This window comes from Alligator sinensis, unplaced genomic scaffold (assembly GCF_000455745.1).
Source record: "Alligator sinensis unplaced genomic scaffold, ASM45574v1 scaffold31_1, whole genome shotgun sequence".
In the NCBI taxonomy this organism is placed as follows: Eukaryota; Metazoa; Chordata; order Crocodylia; family Alligatoridae; genus Alligator; species Alligator sinensis.
This window is the reverse complement of record NW_005841884.1, coordinates 3,467,588-3,487,702: the sequence shown is the minus strand read 5'-3', so window position 1 is coordinate 3,487,702 and position 20,115 is coordinate 3,467,588. Positions and strand designations below refer to the sequence as shown.

Genomic DNA, 20,115 nt, shown 5'->3' with positions numbered 1-20,115 from the left:
GGGAAAGATTTATACAGTTTTGTACCAGCTTAGAGTCTGCATCAAATCTGTCTCATAGTTATGCCACTTCTTTCTGATGCCATTACAGATCCAGTTCTGGAAATTATAGAAGAAGTGAGAAATTGAGCTTTTCTGTTTTCTGTTCTGTAATCCAGAGATAGGTCTTAACTCATGATCAGAACTCTCCAAACTTTGAAAGAGTTTTGGTTGATTCCAGATTTCATCCCTGCCCTTCATTTCCATAAATGGCTAAACCAAAATCCTAGATATAGATTCATCCAAAACACTCGATAAGTTTGCTTTTGGACCCATATTTTGTGTCTTGAGTTTATCTTCTAGTGTCACATTGCATTTCATGGTGCTAACTATAGGAAGTGATTGTACAAAGAGACCATACAATGCAAATTGAAGTTTTGAACTGGAGTTGCATCTCCTCAGAGTCTAACCAAACCATCATTTGATGAAGTTTTGCGGAGCAAAATAAATATTGGTAAATTTTATCCCAGTCTTTTGAGCCTTTCTGTTTCTTAGTACAGTAACTGGCTCCAGTCACCATTGTAGTTACTGACCAAATACTGTATTTCCTCGAATCATCAAAGACAGGGTTTCCCACCACATTCAGTATGGAGGGGGGAAAGCCTCTTGTCTTAGATTTAAGTACAAGGCAGGAGTGGTGGCTGCAACTGAGCCACAGCCCCTGCCCTGCCCCTGTCTGCTGCCCACCTACCCTTCCCCTGCTGCTGCCATTTGCCTTCCCCTTGTAGCTCCAGCTCCAGTCAGGGCCCTGCTCTGGCCGGGGGGAGGAAGCACAGAGCAATGGTGGGGACAAATTTAAGACAACCCACAAAAAATTAGATTCTAGACTTGGAAAATGATAACAAATGTATAAATTTTCCATGTTTTTATATATATATATATATATATATGACTTGCAAAATTCCATTTAAGATGAGCGGTAATTGGCTGTCTGTTGACGTGTCCATTAAGGCTGGAAATGGAACACTCTCCCTCCTCCCTAGTGTTCAGGAGCCATGAGGTAAACTTCTGTTATTGGGTAAATAAAATAATACTGTTCAATCCTTACAACATATTTTACCTGTTCAAAGCACTGTAAAATGAAATAGAGGATTTTGGTCTTTGAGGCCATCAAACTTGCATCTTTCCCCAGCCAAAGATTCTCTTGCATTTATCCACAAAAACCAAATAGATTTCCCGTGTCTAACCTCAAAATCTTGATGGTATTTTTAACAGGAATATGATGAAGAATGGGCTAAGAAGATTCAGAGTGAGAAATTCCGATGGCACAACTCTCAGTGGCTGGAGATGGTAGAGAGTCGGCAGATGGATGAGAGTGAGCAGTACTTGTATGGGGATGACCGTATTGAGCCCTACATCCATGAAGGGGATATTTTAGAAAGACCTGACCTTTACTACAATGCAGGTGAGATAATAGTATGTATTCAGTAACTACCCAGCACTGTAATACTGGTATGTGAGAGCAAATCCTCAGCCGATCCTTGACTGAAACTATGCTAATTACAAGTAGGGATCTGTCTCCCTAGCACAGTGATTCTCACAAGGTGCTGCAGCACCCTAGGCTGCTTTGAGATTGTTTCAAGCAATGTTAGCATTGTTAGCTATGCAAACATGAGTCACAAGATAAACCCAGAGATTCCAAATACACATCCATAACATTAAAAACATTTTGACTCGTTGTCTTTCTTGAGTTCTTCGCAACAGAAAAAAATCTGTATCATTTTTCCATGGTGGAAAAACAAGTGAATACTAAGACCTGGCATTTTTGAGGAATGCCTTGTGTCTAAATGAAGGGTGCCTTGAGTCTAAAAAGGTTGAGAATCGCTGCTCTAGTATTATATTATGTTAATGAGAGACTGCAGTGCACCCATCACTTTAAAAATGTTCTAGAGCTCATGGAAATTCAATAGATCCTTAAAGAAATATCAGTCTACTTTAGCTGGATCATAAATGCTGCATAAAATTATCTTGTTCTTATGCTTCATACTTGCTTTTTTGTCTATATTTTGCTTGCTTTACAAGTGAAAACCAAACCTGTTTTCTATCCCTATGAGCCTTTCATAGTAATACAGCTAAGGGAGTTGAAGCTGGATTTTCTTGCACCTTGTGTGTCTGTTAAGTTCCAAGTCTGGAATACTTATTACAAAAGGTGATGTAAGACACGGAACCCTGCTGGACTTGCAAATTGCTAATGGAGTCTGCTTTACTGCCAGCTAGAAACATCAGCTTATGACTTAGTATGAAAGCCATAGACAGAGAATAGTTATCTAGGCAGCCTTGTGATAGCCCTGTTGAGAGTTTCTTCTCTAGCACCTCACTTGAAAGATATCTTTTTAACTGTGGAACCTCCTTTTCTTCACACAGCTAAACCATTTATGAAAAAGTGGCACCATATTACTTATTAGACTTTGGTGTCTGTGTGTATTTGGAGTCAGAGTGTCTACACATGTAGTCTCTGTTTTTACTCATATTAGTGATACATAGCAGTGGGGTATTGGGAGATGGATTCTGTTCTGTCTCATGCATTGTTCCAGATGTTGCTATCACAGTTTAGTTAGGAACGTGGGACCTGCCATATTGGATGAATGCTGAATCCAGTCCAGTATCTTTTCTCCAATGCTGGTTCTTGCCAGCAACTTTAATTGAAGGTACGATATACCCTTCAGGAGGCAATTATAGAACAACTTGCCTACAGGATAAATTTCTTTAACACACATTGAGAGGCTGAATTTATGCTCTGAGGCTTGACAGTTTATATATTTTCCAAAACTCTTGGTGGAGTATGTGTGTGCATGGTTTTCCTAATCTTTAATGTTGGGTCTGGTTATATTCTTATTTTCCATATAAATATCCAGTCTTTTGTTAACAATGTATGAGTCAGAAAGCTCAATTTCAGAACACAAGAAAAATTTGAAAGAATTGTGGTATAACCACCCCTCCAACCTTTTAGACTGTTAACTGGTCAACATTATCATGAGTCACTGAGAGAATAAACATGAAGCTCCCAATGCCCATGTTATAGTTACTCTGCAAAGTATATCGACTCTTAAGTGTCCTTATTTACAGATGTGCTATTGTGCGTCAGCCACAGCAATAGTCATACTTGGATATACTTTCTTCTTCTGGACTCTTTCTATTTGATTGTACTAAGCTTACAAGACTAACACCTTCAGCAGTTCAAATGTAGCACAGGGTTATTTTTTGGAGTGGAGCTTTTTTGTACTTTGAGTAAAAAAAAAAAATGTGAAAAGGTTCCTGTTGTAATCTCTTCTTTCCAGAGTTTCCTTGTTTCTCTGAACCACTTCTTTTTCCAAGTAGTGTGGGTTAGGGATGGAGTGTGTCACCAGTACCTTTGAATTTTACTGTCTTTTAATCAGTAGTGTTACAGACTTAACATTATTTGGACAAAGATTTTTGTGTTGGAATTGATATTTGACCAGGGAAGGAGGGGCAGATTCCCAGTGATATATTCTACAGATGTCTGAGAAGTCTTTCTGTTTTTAAAAGGTATAAAAGTCAGTGATTTATATTTAAAGTACAGATTCACTTTGCAGTTTTCTTCTACCAAGTGCCAGCATTAGTGTGTTCTTGGGCTCCGTTAGATTTATACTTTTGAAATGTGGCCAGTGGGGACATGCTATAGCTTTGAAAAAACTATGGATTATTATACCAACTGGAATCTTTTTTTTTTTTTAGTCATTTGGATTCCTTCAGGACAGGCCATTATTTATTCTTAGGCCAAAAGTACAACATTTCATCCAGTCAGAAACCCTTTTATTTATGCAAGTACAGTATACTTTTTCAGGGTGACCTGCTCCCTGATTGGTAGAAGTTCAATACAGAACTTTTTTCTTGACTAGTAAGAATTCTTCAGTTCACTAATGGCATGATGGGTTGCTATTACTGTGCTACCCCAGGCTGCTTCACACAAAATGATTAAACCTAAATCAATAGATTGGCAGAATCTAAAGAATTTTTCATGAGCTCCAGGTCGTCTCTATGTTGGAAATATACATCCCCAATTTATCAACAGATGCCTATTAACTGCAATAGTATTCTATGTGACTGACGCTTTCCATGTGCTTTTATTTTCGTATAAAAGTCATGGGTTTGTTGGCCAGAACTCTGAGCTTTATGGTTTGAATATTAGTACAGTTGATTCGGGTTACTCCAGCTTCAGAGTTAAAAATATAATGCTTTTCCATTAGTTGTGATACTTTACCATCCCTGTTTTCAGATAAAAACATTATATAAAATTAAGTGTTTAAAAAATTAAACTACTTAATTTGCCTGTTTGCACTGAAATTATTTTCTGATTTAAAGATGCTTGTTTTCCATTTCAAGTTTTGCTTAAACAATAGTTCAGATGGCAAAACAGGAAGATATTACTACAGTTCATTAAAAATTTTGTTTTCCTTTTTAGTTGTCCTGTCCTAGCACATTTTTCCCCTGGCTGAACAATGCTGAAAGGATTATATATTTATGTTGGAATATTTGCTTATCAGACGCTATTTTCTTGCACGCTGTACACACATGTGTACAATTAGCTGTACACCCTATGCTTTTTCTTACACTTAAAATATATGTCTGATCATGGCTAGTACTTTTCATTTACAATCTGTTATATTGTATTCCGTCACTTTCCCATGAGCTGTTTTCTCCTAAATGAATCTCTGTAGCACCTCATCAAATGTCTCTTGGAAATCTAGATGTATCAGTTCTATTCCTTTTATCATTTGTCACTATATTATCTTCAAAACAACATCAGGTAAATTTGTAAGAAAAGGAGAGATTTGTTTGAATGCCCCAGTTGTCACCTTTAAGCCCCTGTGTCTGTAAGTTACTTTCCACTGCTTCCTGCACAGGCAGCTTTAGTAGTTCTGAAACCACAGAGGTTAAGCTAAGTGGCCTGTGATACTCTGAATCTTATCTCACTTTCTTTAAAGTGGAATGGCATTTGCTACTTCCTAGTCATTATGAATCTCTTTCTATCTTCTGTTAAACTATTAAAGTATCTGTCAGAAGGCATCTGTTCTGCCCTTTTTTTTTAATTGGTATATTCGCTCCTCTAAAAACCAAGGAGGACTTCAAGACATTTTTTTTAGTTATGTTTTATTACTACATAGTTTAGTATAGGTAGCATTATTTTATCTAATAAAACCTGGCAATTTTTCCCAAGTCAGTTGTTCCCTTATTAACAACTAATATGCCATGAATATACGAATACAGATGGAGCTAAACTGTGCTGTCATTTTACACTGAAATAAATCTGGAGTTTAGGTCCTTTCTTCAGTGGAGTTGCTTTAGATTTACATTGGTATAACACAGAGGAGATTTAAGCTCATGAATTCCTGATCTCTCCTGTTAACCAAATAAGACCATAATTCCTTTAAGGGATCCTGGTAACTTTACAGACATATGCACCTACTTATGTGAGTGGTGAATGTAAAAGGAACAAAGGAAAATTAGTTTAAGCTAAATTACTGTGTCCATTTCCTCAAACTGCCCATGAGCCTATCATAAAAACTATTTTCTATCTAGGCTAACCTTACAAGATGTTAAACTACCAGGAAGATTGGGAAAACAAGATTGTGAAGTTGCCTTCTCTTTTGGTTTAATTAGCTTAAGACAGTGGTCACAGTGTACAGGCTGAAGAATCAAGTCTTTTTGTTGCTGTTTCATTTTATTCCACCAACTTGGAGGTTAATGGTTGCCTCTTTTAGTTGCTTTGGTTTTGGTGCTGTGATGGAGTGAAAAGGAATGGGATCAGGCCTTGTCTGTCACTTTTTTCTCCTGCTGACAAAGGTGTGAGAAACTTGGCTCATATTTGTGACTCATTACAGAGGAGGGGTATTGGGCTATAAATTGATGAGTCTGATGAGGGCTTCAGCAAGCCTCTATTTCTTTCTGAAGGTGGCCTTGTCATTGATCCCTATACTAATGCAGAGCACTGCATGGAGGATGCCTAAGATAAAACAGCACCTGTCACCCACTTTTCTCTTACCTCTAAAACACATCTTTCTGTTAACTTCAGTGTCTGTGTTCTCTTTCTAGATGGCCTGGTGCCCCCTGATGGAGCAGTGAGTCCAGATTTTTTCAGTGATTATCATCTTCAGAATGGAGATCTAGTTGGGCAACATCCCTTCTCCAGCGGGTAAATTACTTTTTGGAAATTGTTTACATAATCAGAATGTTGCTAATTCTGTTTTTTTGTTGCTGCTTAATTTATGTTTTTCAACTCTAATAATCTTTTTTTCTGCTATAAACTTTAATAGGCTTACATTCTAAAAGTATACTTGGGTAAGTGATTTATATTGAGAAATATGATTTCCATAAAACTGCTATAAAAATTCATGGTGTTTCTTCACGCTGGAAAATCCAGTCAAATGCCATTTGAACTAGACTTTTTTTTTACACATTAACGTACACAGAATGTTTTTGATAGCATTCCAAAGGCAATAAAATAGAATAGAAAACTAGAACACACAACTAATTGCATGTTAAGACAATTATTCAAACATTATTCAGGCATCATTGTTTGGAAATGTCTAAGGAGAAACTTGAGATTTTGATTAACTAGCAAAATTATTTCCAATATTCTTACATTGTTAAAATATATGTTTCTCAGCTGCCAATATTATTTCTTGATTTATTTTATTATTTAAAAAAAGTCTTCCCAGCAAACTCCCAGCTTGAGTACTGATGTTATTTGCTTTGAAAATCTGGATGAGGAGTGAAATATGTCTGCTTTTTGGCTTGATTGGGTGATTTCTGGATGTATGGGAGATGTTTCCTTTAATTGACCTTCTAATCAACAACCTCTCTTCCTCTGAATTTTAGCAAGCTGTTCCAGCTTGCATCTCTGGACTGACTTCTCTCCCAAGGTCAAATTGGAATGCTCCCATTTCAGAGAACAGGATCCCATTTCTATCGTCTATGGCTTTTGTAGGGCTTAAGAAATGCTGTATTGTGTGTGGGATACATATGCCTGATTATGATAGATGGGTATGGATGGTGTATCTCCAATAAAAGTAAAGATTTCACATGTTAAATGATCAACTTACAGAATTCACTTCCATTAGAAATTACCGAAATGTGCCCAGTACTGTGGTTGAATAAATTCTTCAAAGGAACAGGATTGTTTCAACTATTAATAGCTATAGTAATATATATATAAAGTGTGAATAGCTCCCAACAACTTTATATAAGGGTCAGAAAAAGAGTTCTTTCCTCCCCCATCTTTTCATAGTTGGCTCGATACATACCTAAAATGAATCAGAAGATAAGATAGTATGTTGGACAGGGAAGTGGTCTAATTTTGTTTCTCTAAAATCATGCACTAAGAAGCAAAAGAGAATTGCTAAGTGATTCCTTAGAGAAAAAGCAGAACCTTTTAGAAAGCTTGTTCTTTTCAATTTCCTTCAGTCTGCTGTATACCTTCACACCTGAAGTTTTGCATGCCAGGGAGGTTGATGCTGCTCTTTAAGGAGCATCACATTTCTGTCAACCTCTTCCTTACATTCTGACAGGACAGGTATTCCCAGTATGGATTGAAACTTAAACAGCTTCCGAAGCATGACCCTGCTAAGATTAGTTTGCATAATTGCTTTTAATAATGGGTGCCATCTTTAAAAATGTATTTAAAAATGAAATTACTTCTAATAGACCATCTGATGTTATGTTGCTTATTTACTTCTAAATACATAGCTTGCTTATTGAAGCACACTTGTGTTGGAGAAGTGGAAGGAGAGGTAGGTGAGTTAAATGTAGCTCTTTGGAACTGTAATGTGTGGCTTGCAGCTGCCCTTCACTTTTAATATAAAGGTGTAGTTAATAGGGTTGACAGGTTTCATCATGCACTAATCTTGATCAGCCAGGATCTAGATGGAGCATTATAGGGATACATAGTCCCCAGTGGCTGTACAGTTCTGCTAAAGAAGCGGGTTGCAGTCTGCATTGTTTTCAGTAAAATAGGAGTAGCCCCAACAAGATACTGTTGGTTTGCCAATGAGGCCCTCAGGGAAAGTTTGGCTATCCTTGAGCTAAACTATGGTAGACTGCCAAACATTGAATTTCAAGCTTGTCTTTAAAGATATGTATTTGTAAGATTTTTTAAAATCTGATTTTCCTTCAGCTAAAATGAATGGTAAAATACATTGAGTATGTTTTTAAAATAAAAAATAAATATTTGTAGAACTTCCTTGTAACCAACTGCAAGGCATTTAAGCTTAGAGGCCCACTTAGATGAAAAGGGCAAATACAAATAGCAAAACTTGGTACCTAACCTTGTGCAGAGCCCAGGTAAATCAGTTGAGATTTCCATTTAGAATTCTGTTTCTGGGAGTGCTTTTTTGCTATGATCGCCATGGAATTATTTGTGATACAAGGAGACAACCTAATTGGAAACAGCATGTACTGTTGCAACTGTTCTGTCACATTTGCAACACAGAGAGACTGGATTGTTTGATAGAATAGACACCGGCAGTTGGACAGTGAATCCCAGTTTTCAGACGTGTATCATTATCGTTTTGAACTTCTTGGCGCCAGAAGCCAGGATTTCCTGATGCTTAGAGCTAATGTAAAATGCATTAGTGCTCCAAGGCATGAGCAACGGAATTGCCAGTCCCATGAGTTTGGAGATTCAAGCCCTTCTACCTCTCCAATTCTGAACTGGTGTTGGAAGGTAAAGCCGTTCTTGCTAGAGAAGCTAATTAAAAATAATAGCAGAGAGTCGGGGTTCTTTTTATGTATTATAGTGTAGATTTCATCCATACCAAAACATAATTCCGAGGGTATTTTTATGCTTACATTTTAAAGCTAACAAGAACCTTATGGGAAGGATTATTTTTAAACCAGTCCCAGCTTTTAATAAATCAGGAGTTTTGTTATAAAACTGGTTTGGTTTTCTTTTATTAATTAGATCAAGTTTTCACAAGCTAATTTAAAAAAAAAAAAGAAGAATTGGACCATCATCATTTCCCATATAACTTATTAGCTAGTAGATAATGTTAGTTACTAGAACAAGGAATGGCTGACTGCTGAGTTGGTGCATATTTCTGTGTGCTTGGAGTCTGTTTGCCTCCGGTATTTTTCTATTTGTTATGCTACCTTCTCTTGGTTTGGGCTTTTACATTTGGCTTAAAATGTTCTGTAATAGGAACAAGTGTTTAATTGGCTGTGGGGTTCTGAGATAAGTTTGTCTATGAAAACTGAGAGCATCTTTTGAAAGTTGAAACAAGGGGACTGCCTTAATGTTGAGTTGCTGCCATTTGGCTTGGAAGAATTCAGTCATCTGTTCTTCTTTCTGTTGCAGTATGAGAGAAAATATTGATATGCATAGAGTTTTCATTTTACCTGAGGTGTTTCCTGCCATAGCCAAAAAGAGAAGGAACTTGCAGTCTATATACATTATTCAGGCAGACCAAAAAGGACCTCCCTTTTTCCCCCAAAGATTTTTTCAATATAAGTTAGGTAGTTGCATGAGAGTAGTAGATCCAGTTGGTTTGGATATTTGCAAAGGAAAAAAAAAATACTTTTGGTGTTACACGAGTCATGATTGCCCATAGTTTCACTAGATGGGTAGGAGTTTTTGTCAACGAAATGAACCTACTATGTTTTAAAATGGACACAACTGGGCTCAAGCTGCTTCAAGTTTCCACTGTAAGTTGCTCCGGATAAAGCCTGCATCAAGAGACCCAGCTTGATGCTTATAAGGCAATATAAGGAAGCACCAGCTTCCTTATATTAAATCATTACAGTTATCATACTGCATGGAGCAAACAGAGACAAATAGGCATACATTTAACTAAGAGATAAGGGCATATTCTACTTCTGGAATATCATCCATGTTTTCACCAGTGTAGTATAGGAAAACAGAAACGGGACCCTCCAGTCAAAGCTGGGTTCAAGGCTGCAGCTGTCCCAGCCTCAGTGAAGCCTTTGGGACTGTCGAATATGTACAACCCGATAGAAAAACAGCTACAATAAAAGAAAAGTGACTTCCCTCCCAGTGCTTATCTCCTGTGGTCTGGGCCTTGTCCCGGTCAGCACAAAGGCTGCAGAGCTGGAGCCATTGTGGAGTCTAATTCAAGTAGGGAGGTCAGTAATTCAGGCCAGCAACTTAGCAGGAGTCCAAAATGGATTAGACATTTATAGGACAGACATTGCTTTTTTGACCATTGCTCCAAGTAATAATATGAAGAATAACAAGATCTGCAGTTCCAGTGGGCTGGAAAAAGAAATTTAAGGGATGTAAACAGTCATATTTCAAGGACATAACCTGTCCATTATGAGGCTTTTTTTTGTTTCTTACTCTTAAGTATCTAGTACTGACCACTGTCAGAGACAAAAATACTGGGCTAGGTAGCCCAACTTCTATGTGCAAAGTATAAAATACTGGGAAGGACACCATAGGGGCTTGTGGGCTTAAACATCACAGCACTGCTTCAGCTGCCTGATGGTTTGTTCACAGTGCTACCTTGTTCATCACTTCATCCAGAAGTTTCAGTAAACAGAACCATTGTTGATGTCAGTGCCCATCTGGTTGAAGGAAAAAGAGGTGGAACATAAAGACAGAACCGTATTTGTTATACTCATGTCACCATAGCAAAGAAATGTTATACAATACTTGCATTCACATAACAAGTTACTCAGCAAAGAAGCAGATAATCATCTTGGCAAATGTTATGGCCTTCATTGTAGTGAACCATGATACTTTAATCAGAATAGCCTACAAATAAACATGAGACACGTCAGGTGAGTTTGTGAATTGTTGACCTCGGGTTAAAGATCTATCTTGTTTTCCAAACTCTAAACAGGCATTTTTTAATTGGATTTATGTCATTGTGCATGGTATATTAAGGAAAGTTTTTCTTTAATATGCTATTCAGTGAAAGGGTGATAAAACTATTGATACTGTATATTCATTTTCCAGAAAGGTTTTTTGAAGCAGCATGCAAGTTGATCTCACTGAACTGAGGGAGTTTTTGACAACTTGTATTCAGGCTTCTTCATTGCCTAGAAGTAGATTTTTCTTATTAGATTTCCAGCTTTAAGGCCCTTACAGCATCTTATAGAAGCAAATGAGTATTAGGCACAGATTTGAAATTAATTATTAAAATCCAAATTCATGACTCCTGGTTCCTGATACCTTTTAATACCTAATGAAAGTTTTACTTCTGCAGTAAACAAATTCCTACCTTTGGTTAACATGGTAACAAAGCAGTGTCTGAGTTACACAGGGAGAGATCAGCTAGAAGATGTCTTTAGGAATATTTATTAATCAAATTTTAATGACTGTCTAAAGATTGATTACTTTCTGATTTCTAAAACACAGCAGGTGAAATTTGTGATGGCTGGGCATCTCATAATGGATATATTCATAGAAGGCTTCTTTTCTTGCAGGAGAGACAGTTTTTTAATCTGTCCTGACTATTCCTAAGTAATGGCATGAACTTGGTTTTTAGTAAGTGCCGATTTTCTTGTAAACAGAAAATTTGGGAACTCTGACTAAGCTATCTGTAACGTTAGAAAGACGAATAAGTAGGAATGCTGGAGCTAGACCAAGTTCTCAATTTCTCTTGCAAAAGAACATTTTGGAATGTCCTTTTCTCCAGTACAACCTCCTGTAACTCATTTATAGCAAGGTAGCAAGTTGCCATTGCACAACTTTCTTAATTTTCACTGAGACAAGGGTTTCTGTATGTTCTGTTCCAGTATATGCATTAGCATATCCTTTGAACAGAGGTTTAATTGAAGCATCTTTCCTTAGAAAAGTGAGGTTTGGCACATCAAACAAATACAGTTTTATAGTGTGGCTGTTTGTCTTAATCCATGGCTGGACATCTTTGCTATTGACTAGTTTTAAAGTCCGTGAACTGTAGATGGATTTTTTTTTTGATTGGGTGGATCATTGTGATCTGTTGAGATTGATATGTGTTGAAAAGAGACTGGGGAGCCAGAACCACCTCCACTCTGCAGTGTCTTTGCTCAGACTGTCTCTCTACAGCTCCTGGGAAGTGTGACTCCAGCACATGTAGGCACACCTGAGCTAGTCTTAATATAGTCATCTTGGGCACCAGTAGCAGTGAGGCTGTAGGAGCAATGGCTTTAGCCAACACCTGCATGTGCCTGAATAACGCATGCTGTTGATATGTCTGTATAGCTTTATTGGTACCCAAGCTAGATGACAGCTAGCTTGGATTTGTGTACCTCGACAGGTAATTGTGGTGTGGATATACACTCAGCCTCTCTGCCTCCCTTTTCTAAGGAGCATATTGAAGATTCACTTAGTTAAAGTTTATAGGGGCAGTTCCAAAGGGGTTGCAGTGGTGAGGATGTACTGCCATTTTGGATTGGACTTCACTACAGGAGCCTCCAGGGATTTTTAAGTCCATAAAGCAGGTGAAAATGGCACTCCCCTTCCTGCTTAGAGGCATGTCCTGTTCTCCCTTCCCCACCTGCCTCTGCTGCTTTCCCTGCTGTCCCAGGGATGGGGAAAGCACCAGAGCCACTCCTGCCCACCCCAGCTGGGCTGCACAGGGGCTGAGTTCAGCTGGGTCAAGGACTGTGGCAGCAAGGAAAGGGGTTCTCTTTCCCCATACTTGTTCCCCCCAGGGGGACTAGTCAAGGAGGGTGGGGGGAATTACTCTCCTGCTGCACTGTTAAAATTGTCCCTGTTCCTACATGAGTCCATTCCACGCACGGCCTGTCTGGCTCTGGTATTTCCCCACCACCAGCACTGTAGGAAATGCAGAAGCAGCAGGTGTGGTAGATAGGGTAGAGGAGTGAAAGAGATGTGCCTCTAAGCACAAAAGGGAAGGGAGGTGGGGCTTTTCACTTGCTTTGGAAACTTAAAAGTCCCTGGAGGCTCCTGCAGTATAATCTCCCTGCACTGACTGGGGCAGAGGAGACTGGGAGCGTGGGGTGCAACCACTAGGAAATCCTGGTTCCACCTCTGCTTGTAGTTGGCCTCAACAAAGTTGTCCTGCTTCAGTCTGTGAATCCTTCAGAATCTGTTTTTGAAGCAGGAGAATCCACAGTTGCAGGAGTTTGAGTGAGAATAATCTTTTTTTAAGGTGGTCTTGTATTCTGTTTGTATAGCTCATCTTCTGAGGCACTGACTCTTCAGTTGTGCTTTCTTTTGTGACTGGTTCATTTTTGTTTCTTTAAAAAAACTTTGGGCCTTTACTTCCTACCTATGCAGCATCTGGATGGAAGGTGCAGATCACTTTTGAAAGTGAAGGCCACGTATGGATTTAATATGGGCAAGCAAAGCAAATTACCTCTAGTGGATTTTCCTGTATACTTGCAGACCTGCCTGGCTGTGCATCCTAAAAGAGAATATCCCTAAGATTAACAAGTGCATGTTCTCACTTGTGGTCCATACTGGATCTAAATCCAGGGCTAGAGTAGTGGAAGTCTAATGTACCCTATTCATCATTGCATATTAGGAATAACAGAGACCATAACTGTGGGTGGATTTGAACTCAAGGAGATGTTCTAAAGATCAGGAATGCACTTTTTTAGGTGGGGAGCAGGGGAAAGAGAGGGGCAAGGTGGTTCAGAAATTACTGAGTGAAGCACTTTGGTCTTTTATGCAGGATCTGATAGTCTCTGATAGGTGATCTGATGGTCTCTTTTGGCCTTAAGGATCTATTAAATTATTCCACAGGAGATTTTAAGTGACTTTTTCAGAAGTGCTATGCCCTGACCTCTATCTGCTCCAATTGAAATCACTGATAAAAGTGTCACTGACTTCACTGGGAGCAGTGTGAGCCAACACTAAGCACATAAGGACATCCCAACCTGAATTTCTGAGCAAGATTGTGTCAAATTGCTAAAAGTATTGACGTAGAAAACAAATATAAAAATTACTTGTCTTTGCACTGATGCTTTTGATTTTGAGGGATCTTGTATTTTAGACTGGTTATGTCATTAATCAAAGCTTCCTTTAGCACATGGAAGAGAGTGGGGTCTGTAGCTGTAAAATGGGAAGGGTATGATCCTATGATTAAAATTGGGATCGGGGCCAGGAGGTATAGCAAAACCAGGATGAGAACATTGAGGACCTTAACAATTCACAAAAGTTTTCTGTGCCTTTATTTTCCCACCTGTAAAATGGGGCAGAACATATTTATTAGGCTTAGGGGTGAGATTTGAGGCTATTTGTTTAATGTTTTAAAAATCTCTTTTAACTATCGATAGAAAAATTGAGGGTTGCATGTTGTTGTTGCTACCTGATTTTACACTGATAGAATACCATTATGATGTTTCTTAGATTTCCAGCAGTTGCATTTTCTTCTCTCCTTTTTTTTTTCATTTTCTTTTTCTCTTTTTCTTTTAACTTTTTGCATCGTTTAAACTTTGTAAAGAAGTGACACTTTTATTTTTTGTCCTTGAAAAGTATTCAGGGGGGAGAGATTGTGTTTCTGCTATTTGGACACTATTCATTTTGCATTTCCCAAGGAGAATTGAATTAGGTTTTATTAGTATATTGGGCCTATAACTTTGTAACCAGGTTTTATTAGTTTATCACACATCAGTATTAACAAATTGTAAATTCCACTGAAATAAACAAGAAAAAGGGCTTAGGAGCTATGAAGTTTCTGAAAGAAAAAGTTTTTAATCTAAAAAAAAAAATGCTCTACTGCTACAAAATTAAAATATACTCAATCTCTTTAATTCTTTGTTACCATCTACAGGTTTCATTTTTTTTAAATGTAGCTGTGTGGGGTCAGGAGGCTTCACAAAGTTTATGATCCAATTTTATATTCCCTGAGGTCTGAGTGGGTATTGTAAATGCACGTAATGTTACAGTTTACCTTGTGCCTAGAAAGTGCCAACAACAGACTAGAACCTGGCTCACTGTCAGGGTTCAGATTATAGTTCCTGAAAAGCTGATAGAAAGTTTCTTTGATTTCTGTGAACAGTGAATCATGCCAGAATGACAAGATTCAGAACACTTTCATTTGTATGTGGGATCTTTTAGTTGTGGGATTCAGTTATTGCTGAATTTATTGTTGTTGTAGTGCTGGATACAGGTTTTAGGGCTTGTTTACAAAGCCACATGTACAGAAACTGATAATAGTGCCCTGATTGTGTTATAACAGTTTGATTTTACAAGTGTAGATTGGACCAAACCACCATGTTATGCTGTTGAACCTTGTTACTGCCTTTTAAATACTAGGATCCTGAACCTTCAAGGATCCTTGTGTACTTGTGTGCCCTGGGACTTCCCCAGGGTAAGGGTGGGGTGTGCCTGTGCTGTGCCCAAGGTCTCACCACTGACTGGTTTGGTACTGTCTAGACAAAAAGAACATTTTTTTTTCATGGCATCATGGCCTCATGCAGTAGGGTTCCTACGTAGAGAAGCCCTGTGAATATGTATTGGTATTATAGTAACATGAGTTCATAGACATTTAGGGCATCTTTTGGAAGTCTCTCTATTTAAAGAGCCGGCAACATTTCATATATTCAGCATCTTGCACTTCAAAGCGGCAGCAGGGGTGCTTTAACTAAAGGCCATTCAATGAGCTTTAGTTCAAGTGCCCCTGCTGCCATTTTGAAGCGTGGGGACACTGAATACACGTGATGCCAAGGCTGCTGGAGCATGCTAATTAGCACACACCAACAGACTCAATAGAGTCTGCTCTGATGTGTTCTAATTGGATTGAGATGGAGCAAGTGTTGGGCATGTGTATAGGTGCCATAAGTTCACAATGCACTATCCGATCAACTAATCCAAGGGTGGCCAGCCTATGACACGTGCCACATGTGGCCTCTGTGTGGCACGCAAGAGACCAAGGAGACAGGCAGTGCAACAGTAGATAAGGCAAGGAGCAGAAAGCAGTGTAGAAGATCAGGTAGGGAGCACAGGGCAGGGAACAAAAAGCAGAGCAGCAGATTGAGCAGAAAAAAGGATCTGAATGGCACTTGGGGGGAGGGTGCAGGGCTAATTTATAGCACACCTGCCAAGAAGGTGAGCCCCCACTGATCTAATCCAACCTCTAACCCGCAAGGACTGCACTTTTTTACTGTGGGGATGTAAAGGTGCAGTAGGACAGTTCTTGTGCCTTTGTCCGGCCTGCGGCTGGTCCCTCTGTCCCACCGGGCCTGGGCACTGTCCAGTCCATGGTGCATCCCGCTGTCCCTGAGTTCGCAGTAGGGCTGAGGCAGCTCTGCAGCCAGGCTCCCATTTTCTGGCAGCCCCAATGGTGCCAGCTCCTTCTGGCTGCCACTGCTGACCCTGGCCCCATGCAGACCAGCCAGGATCCATGCCTGTAGGGCCCAAGCCCTGGGCTGAGTGCACAGCTGCAGCCCAGCCCACTGTGCCCCGTGTGGGAGTTGTGGTCCCTGCAGCACCTGCTCTGGACCTGCCTGCCCCAGCCATGATGAGCCACAACAGTGGTGACCGGGACCTGAAGCCCTGCATTGCGGCTGCCACCACGGGCTGGGGGTGGGAAAAGAGTGAGACTCGACTACCTCTCCCTCGCCACTCCTGGGTCCTCCTTGCTGCAGCTGCCCAGAGTCTGTGCCGAGGCTGCCCTGCAGTTTCCTCTCCACTATCGTCACTCCCTCCAGGCTGTCCTGGGCCCCTGCACCTGGCAGGGAGGGGTTGCAGGACAGTGGCAGCAAGAAGGGCCCAGCAGCAGCAAGGGAGAGGCAGCAAGGTCCTGCTTTTTCCCCCACCCCCAGCAGCAGCTTCTGCTCAGCTACCACCACCACCACTCTATCTCTGGAGCAGGTGCTGCAGGGATCCCAACCCTACATTGTGGGGAGGAGGCGGCAGGGGGAGCTGGAGCAGGGGCCGGGCCTGTGCATTCAGCCCAGGGCTGGGCAGAAGCTGCTGCTGGGTGCTGGGCAAAAGTGTGCCCTAGTGGTAGGTGTAGTTGCCTCCCGCCTCACTGCTGCAGGGACCTACTTGCTGCTGCAGCTGCCTGGAACCCGTACTGGGGCTGCCCTGCGGCTCTTCCCTGCCAGACATGGGGCCCCAAAATGGCCCAGAGGCAGCATTGGTGGTGGCAGGGGCCCCAGCTGAGCTGCCCCTGCTGAAGCTGGCACCTGCCCATGTTCACGTCAGCTTTCTGCCTGCCTGTGGGCCTATCCTACGTAGGTTTCATCCCTCTGAATAATTAGAGTAGCAGTCTAATAAATGAAATCTCACATTCTGTAACATTTTCATTTGTAATCTTTTCAATAAACTGCAGATTCCATTTGGGAAGAGACTAGGAAATTGAGCTTTCAGTCCATTTCCTCTCTTTGCAAGGCCATTTTTGATTCCTGATGGCTCTTTACAGTTTTCAGTTGCTGCATATTCCACTGTATTGCACCTGCATTCAAGCCAATTTAACCAATAAGCTTTAGATGTATATTAATAATTAAAACATATGCCAAAATACTGCTCCAGTTAGATTAAGTCCCTTGGAAGTCCTACAAAAATTGTCCAAATCTGGGTTTGTCTCTTTTGAAATGTAATGTTAATTAATTCCCACATTCTGTCTGCTGCTCATAGCCCCTCCAGATGTGCTACTAGGAATAGACTGGCTCCTAGGTTACAAGCCATCTGGGCTCTGTAAACTGATTTGCACTTATATTAAGCAATAAGTGAACAGAATGCGGAAGAGTTATTAAAGCAAATGTACATTGCCTATAAATCTCAAAGTAAAATATTAAAACATAGTAAATGAGAATGGAATGTGTAAATGAAGACTTGCCTATTTTTAATGAGTTTAGCTGTGACTGTCTCCTTTTCAACTAAAGGAGAAGAATTTTATTTTTCTCTTTTTTTTTTTTTTTAATTTTAGAGGGGGGAAAAAGAAAAACTATAAAACTGCTTACAGAAGTATCCAAGACAAAAACAAGGAAATATAATGTTCTAAACTTGACTGGTCCAAACCACTCGAGCTGCTGTGACAGCTCATAAAACTGAGAGTAGTTTTTAACTGGACTCTGTTTTACATTGCCAGAGTGAATTTTCCTTGCAGGAAGTAGCCCGAAGGTTTATTTAGTTTCCAGACTGCTGCTTTGATCTCTCTGCTCTGTCACTTCTCAGGTTACATAGCTCCTTTTCACTGCAGTAAATCTGCAACAGTTAATGAGAATAAAATTTCCTCCTTCTCACTGATCGCATGCTGTTAAATGCCAAACCACAGCCAGCAGCATACTTGCAGAATTCAGCTGCACTGTACAAAAACAGCACAATCGGTTTAATCTTGTTGTTTTTGTAATTCATTTTATTGAGCTTTCCTTTTTTAAGTGACCTATTTTATCAAGACCAGTGGTTGCAAGGCCAGGCCTGGAAGAAAGATTTAAAACTGTAATAAACTGAAGTGGGAGGGGCGGGGGTATGTATAAGCATGCTCATAGGATTCAAAATTAAAACTACTTTGAGTGGTCTTAAAAGGCCTTATAGGTTAGTGGGAAATTCCTTCAGGGTTATAGTGTGTGTGCGCTTGGGCTGTGAACTAGCCCTTACTATATAAATTAATTTAAACAATTAGTATATAAATTAATTTAACATGTCAAATTAGTTGCCTGGCATAAATCATTAGAATTCTGTTGATTTTTAAAATTTGACTTTCAGAATGTCTGTATTACCATCCTCAGGTATTCAGGTATTACAAGTCAGGAATCATGATACTAGTTTTAAAAGAACACACATTTTTTTTAAAAATGGAACTCAGTAAGTTTATGAACTGGCTTATATGACATAAAGCCTGGGACAGTAGTGAGCTGTATGTGAGGACCCTGGAGAGCCCTTCCAGTCTTCTGTTCCTGTGTACCTTTTAAGATTCACAGCTTCAATGTCTTTTCTGCATGAAGGCTGGAAACCTTTTTTTTTTTTTAATTAAGGGGAAGATTATTCCATAACAATATGACTCTGGGATCTGGAGGTTTAAGAAAAAAGTCCCAATATACATTTATACCCGGTACATTCCATAAGATGCAGTGGCATAGGGAGTTCATTGAGCACCCAGGGCGAGGGTATGCCAACAACAGGTTGGAGGGAAGCAGAGTGGGTGAGAGGAAGGGAAGTCTTACCTTCCCAGGTGATGGCTGCTGCTGCCACAGCTCAGCATCAGCAGCATCAGCTCTCCTGTGGCCAAGCTTCCTCTGGAGTGGATCCTAGTGCCCTGTTCTTTCCTCCCTGCTAGACATACATATGGGGAGCAGAGCTGTGCCTGCTCTGGCAAAGGCTCCAGGGGGTAGGGGGAAGAGCACTATTCTGTCTGTTCTACTTGCTCCCCTGATGCATTGTTTGGTGTGGTGCTGCACTGCCCAGCTCCTGTGGCTGGGCAGGGGAAATGCAGATCTGGTGCTGCAGCAGACACTCCCAGCAGGATGGATCTTGGCACCCCCTCATAGTTGGTGCCCAGGGTGGGTGTCTCCCTTGCCTTACCCTAGTTACACTACTTTTAAGATGTGTACTCCAAACTTAGAGTAGGTAGAAAGGTTGTATAGGAAGATTTGGAGATGTAGTCCTCTTTTAAAGTACTCTAAAGTCTTTGTTGCATCGGGGCCAGATGTTACTCAGACTTCACTGTGGCCTGCACTGGTGTGCAACCAGCCAGAATTTTATCTGTGTTTTGTGTGGCAAAATAATCACAAGTTTGCTAATCAGTAATTAACATTCTCTCCATTTTTGTTATGTGCATGGTCTATTGAATGTCACAGATCCCCTAGTAATGCTAACTTGCAGAAAGCAGTTTTAAAGCTTTTATTGGCTTCTGCTGTAAGTCAAATCAAAACAGACTTTTTTCCCCAGCATTTTGTCTGGGCTTTTGATTGCGGTCCGACCTTTCGTTACATATTTTGTCATGGTGTAGCTGGGCACATGGGATGTGTGCTACTAACTTTCATGTACTTATTAGCTAGCAAAGCAGTCCCTAGCACAAGGCTTTATCTTTTCCTTGGTACTGATGGCAGGGGCCAACACTGCCATTAGCCGGTGACTCTCTGGCTAAACACAGACGGTCAAAAAGCTCAAGGCTGAATCGATTCAATCTTTGCAGGTTAGTCTAAGCTGCATAGATTGAATGATAAGGTGGTGAACAGACATTCACTTTTGATTTCAGAAAT

The 20,115-nt window shown here is 40.2% G+C and overlaps 1 protein-coding gene across 2 annotated transcripts in view; it reads left to right on the top strand.

The window, feature by feature from the left end:
• KIFAP3 (kinesin associated protein 3) overlaps window positions 1-20,115 on the top strand; it is a 110,987-nt gene that overhangs the window by 73,633 nt on the left and 17,239 nt on the right. For both annotated transcript variants that reach the window (XM_025196770.1, XM_025196771.1), the window contains exons 17-18: window positions 1,252-1,441; window positions 6,091-6,190. In XM_025196770.1, coding sequence (XP_025052555.1) covers window positions 1,252-1,441; window positions 6,091-6,190 — 290 coding nt within the window. The remainder of the gene's footprint in view (window positions 1-1,251; window positions 1,442-6,090; window positions 6,191-20,115) is intronic.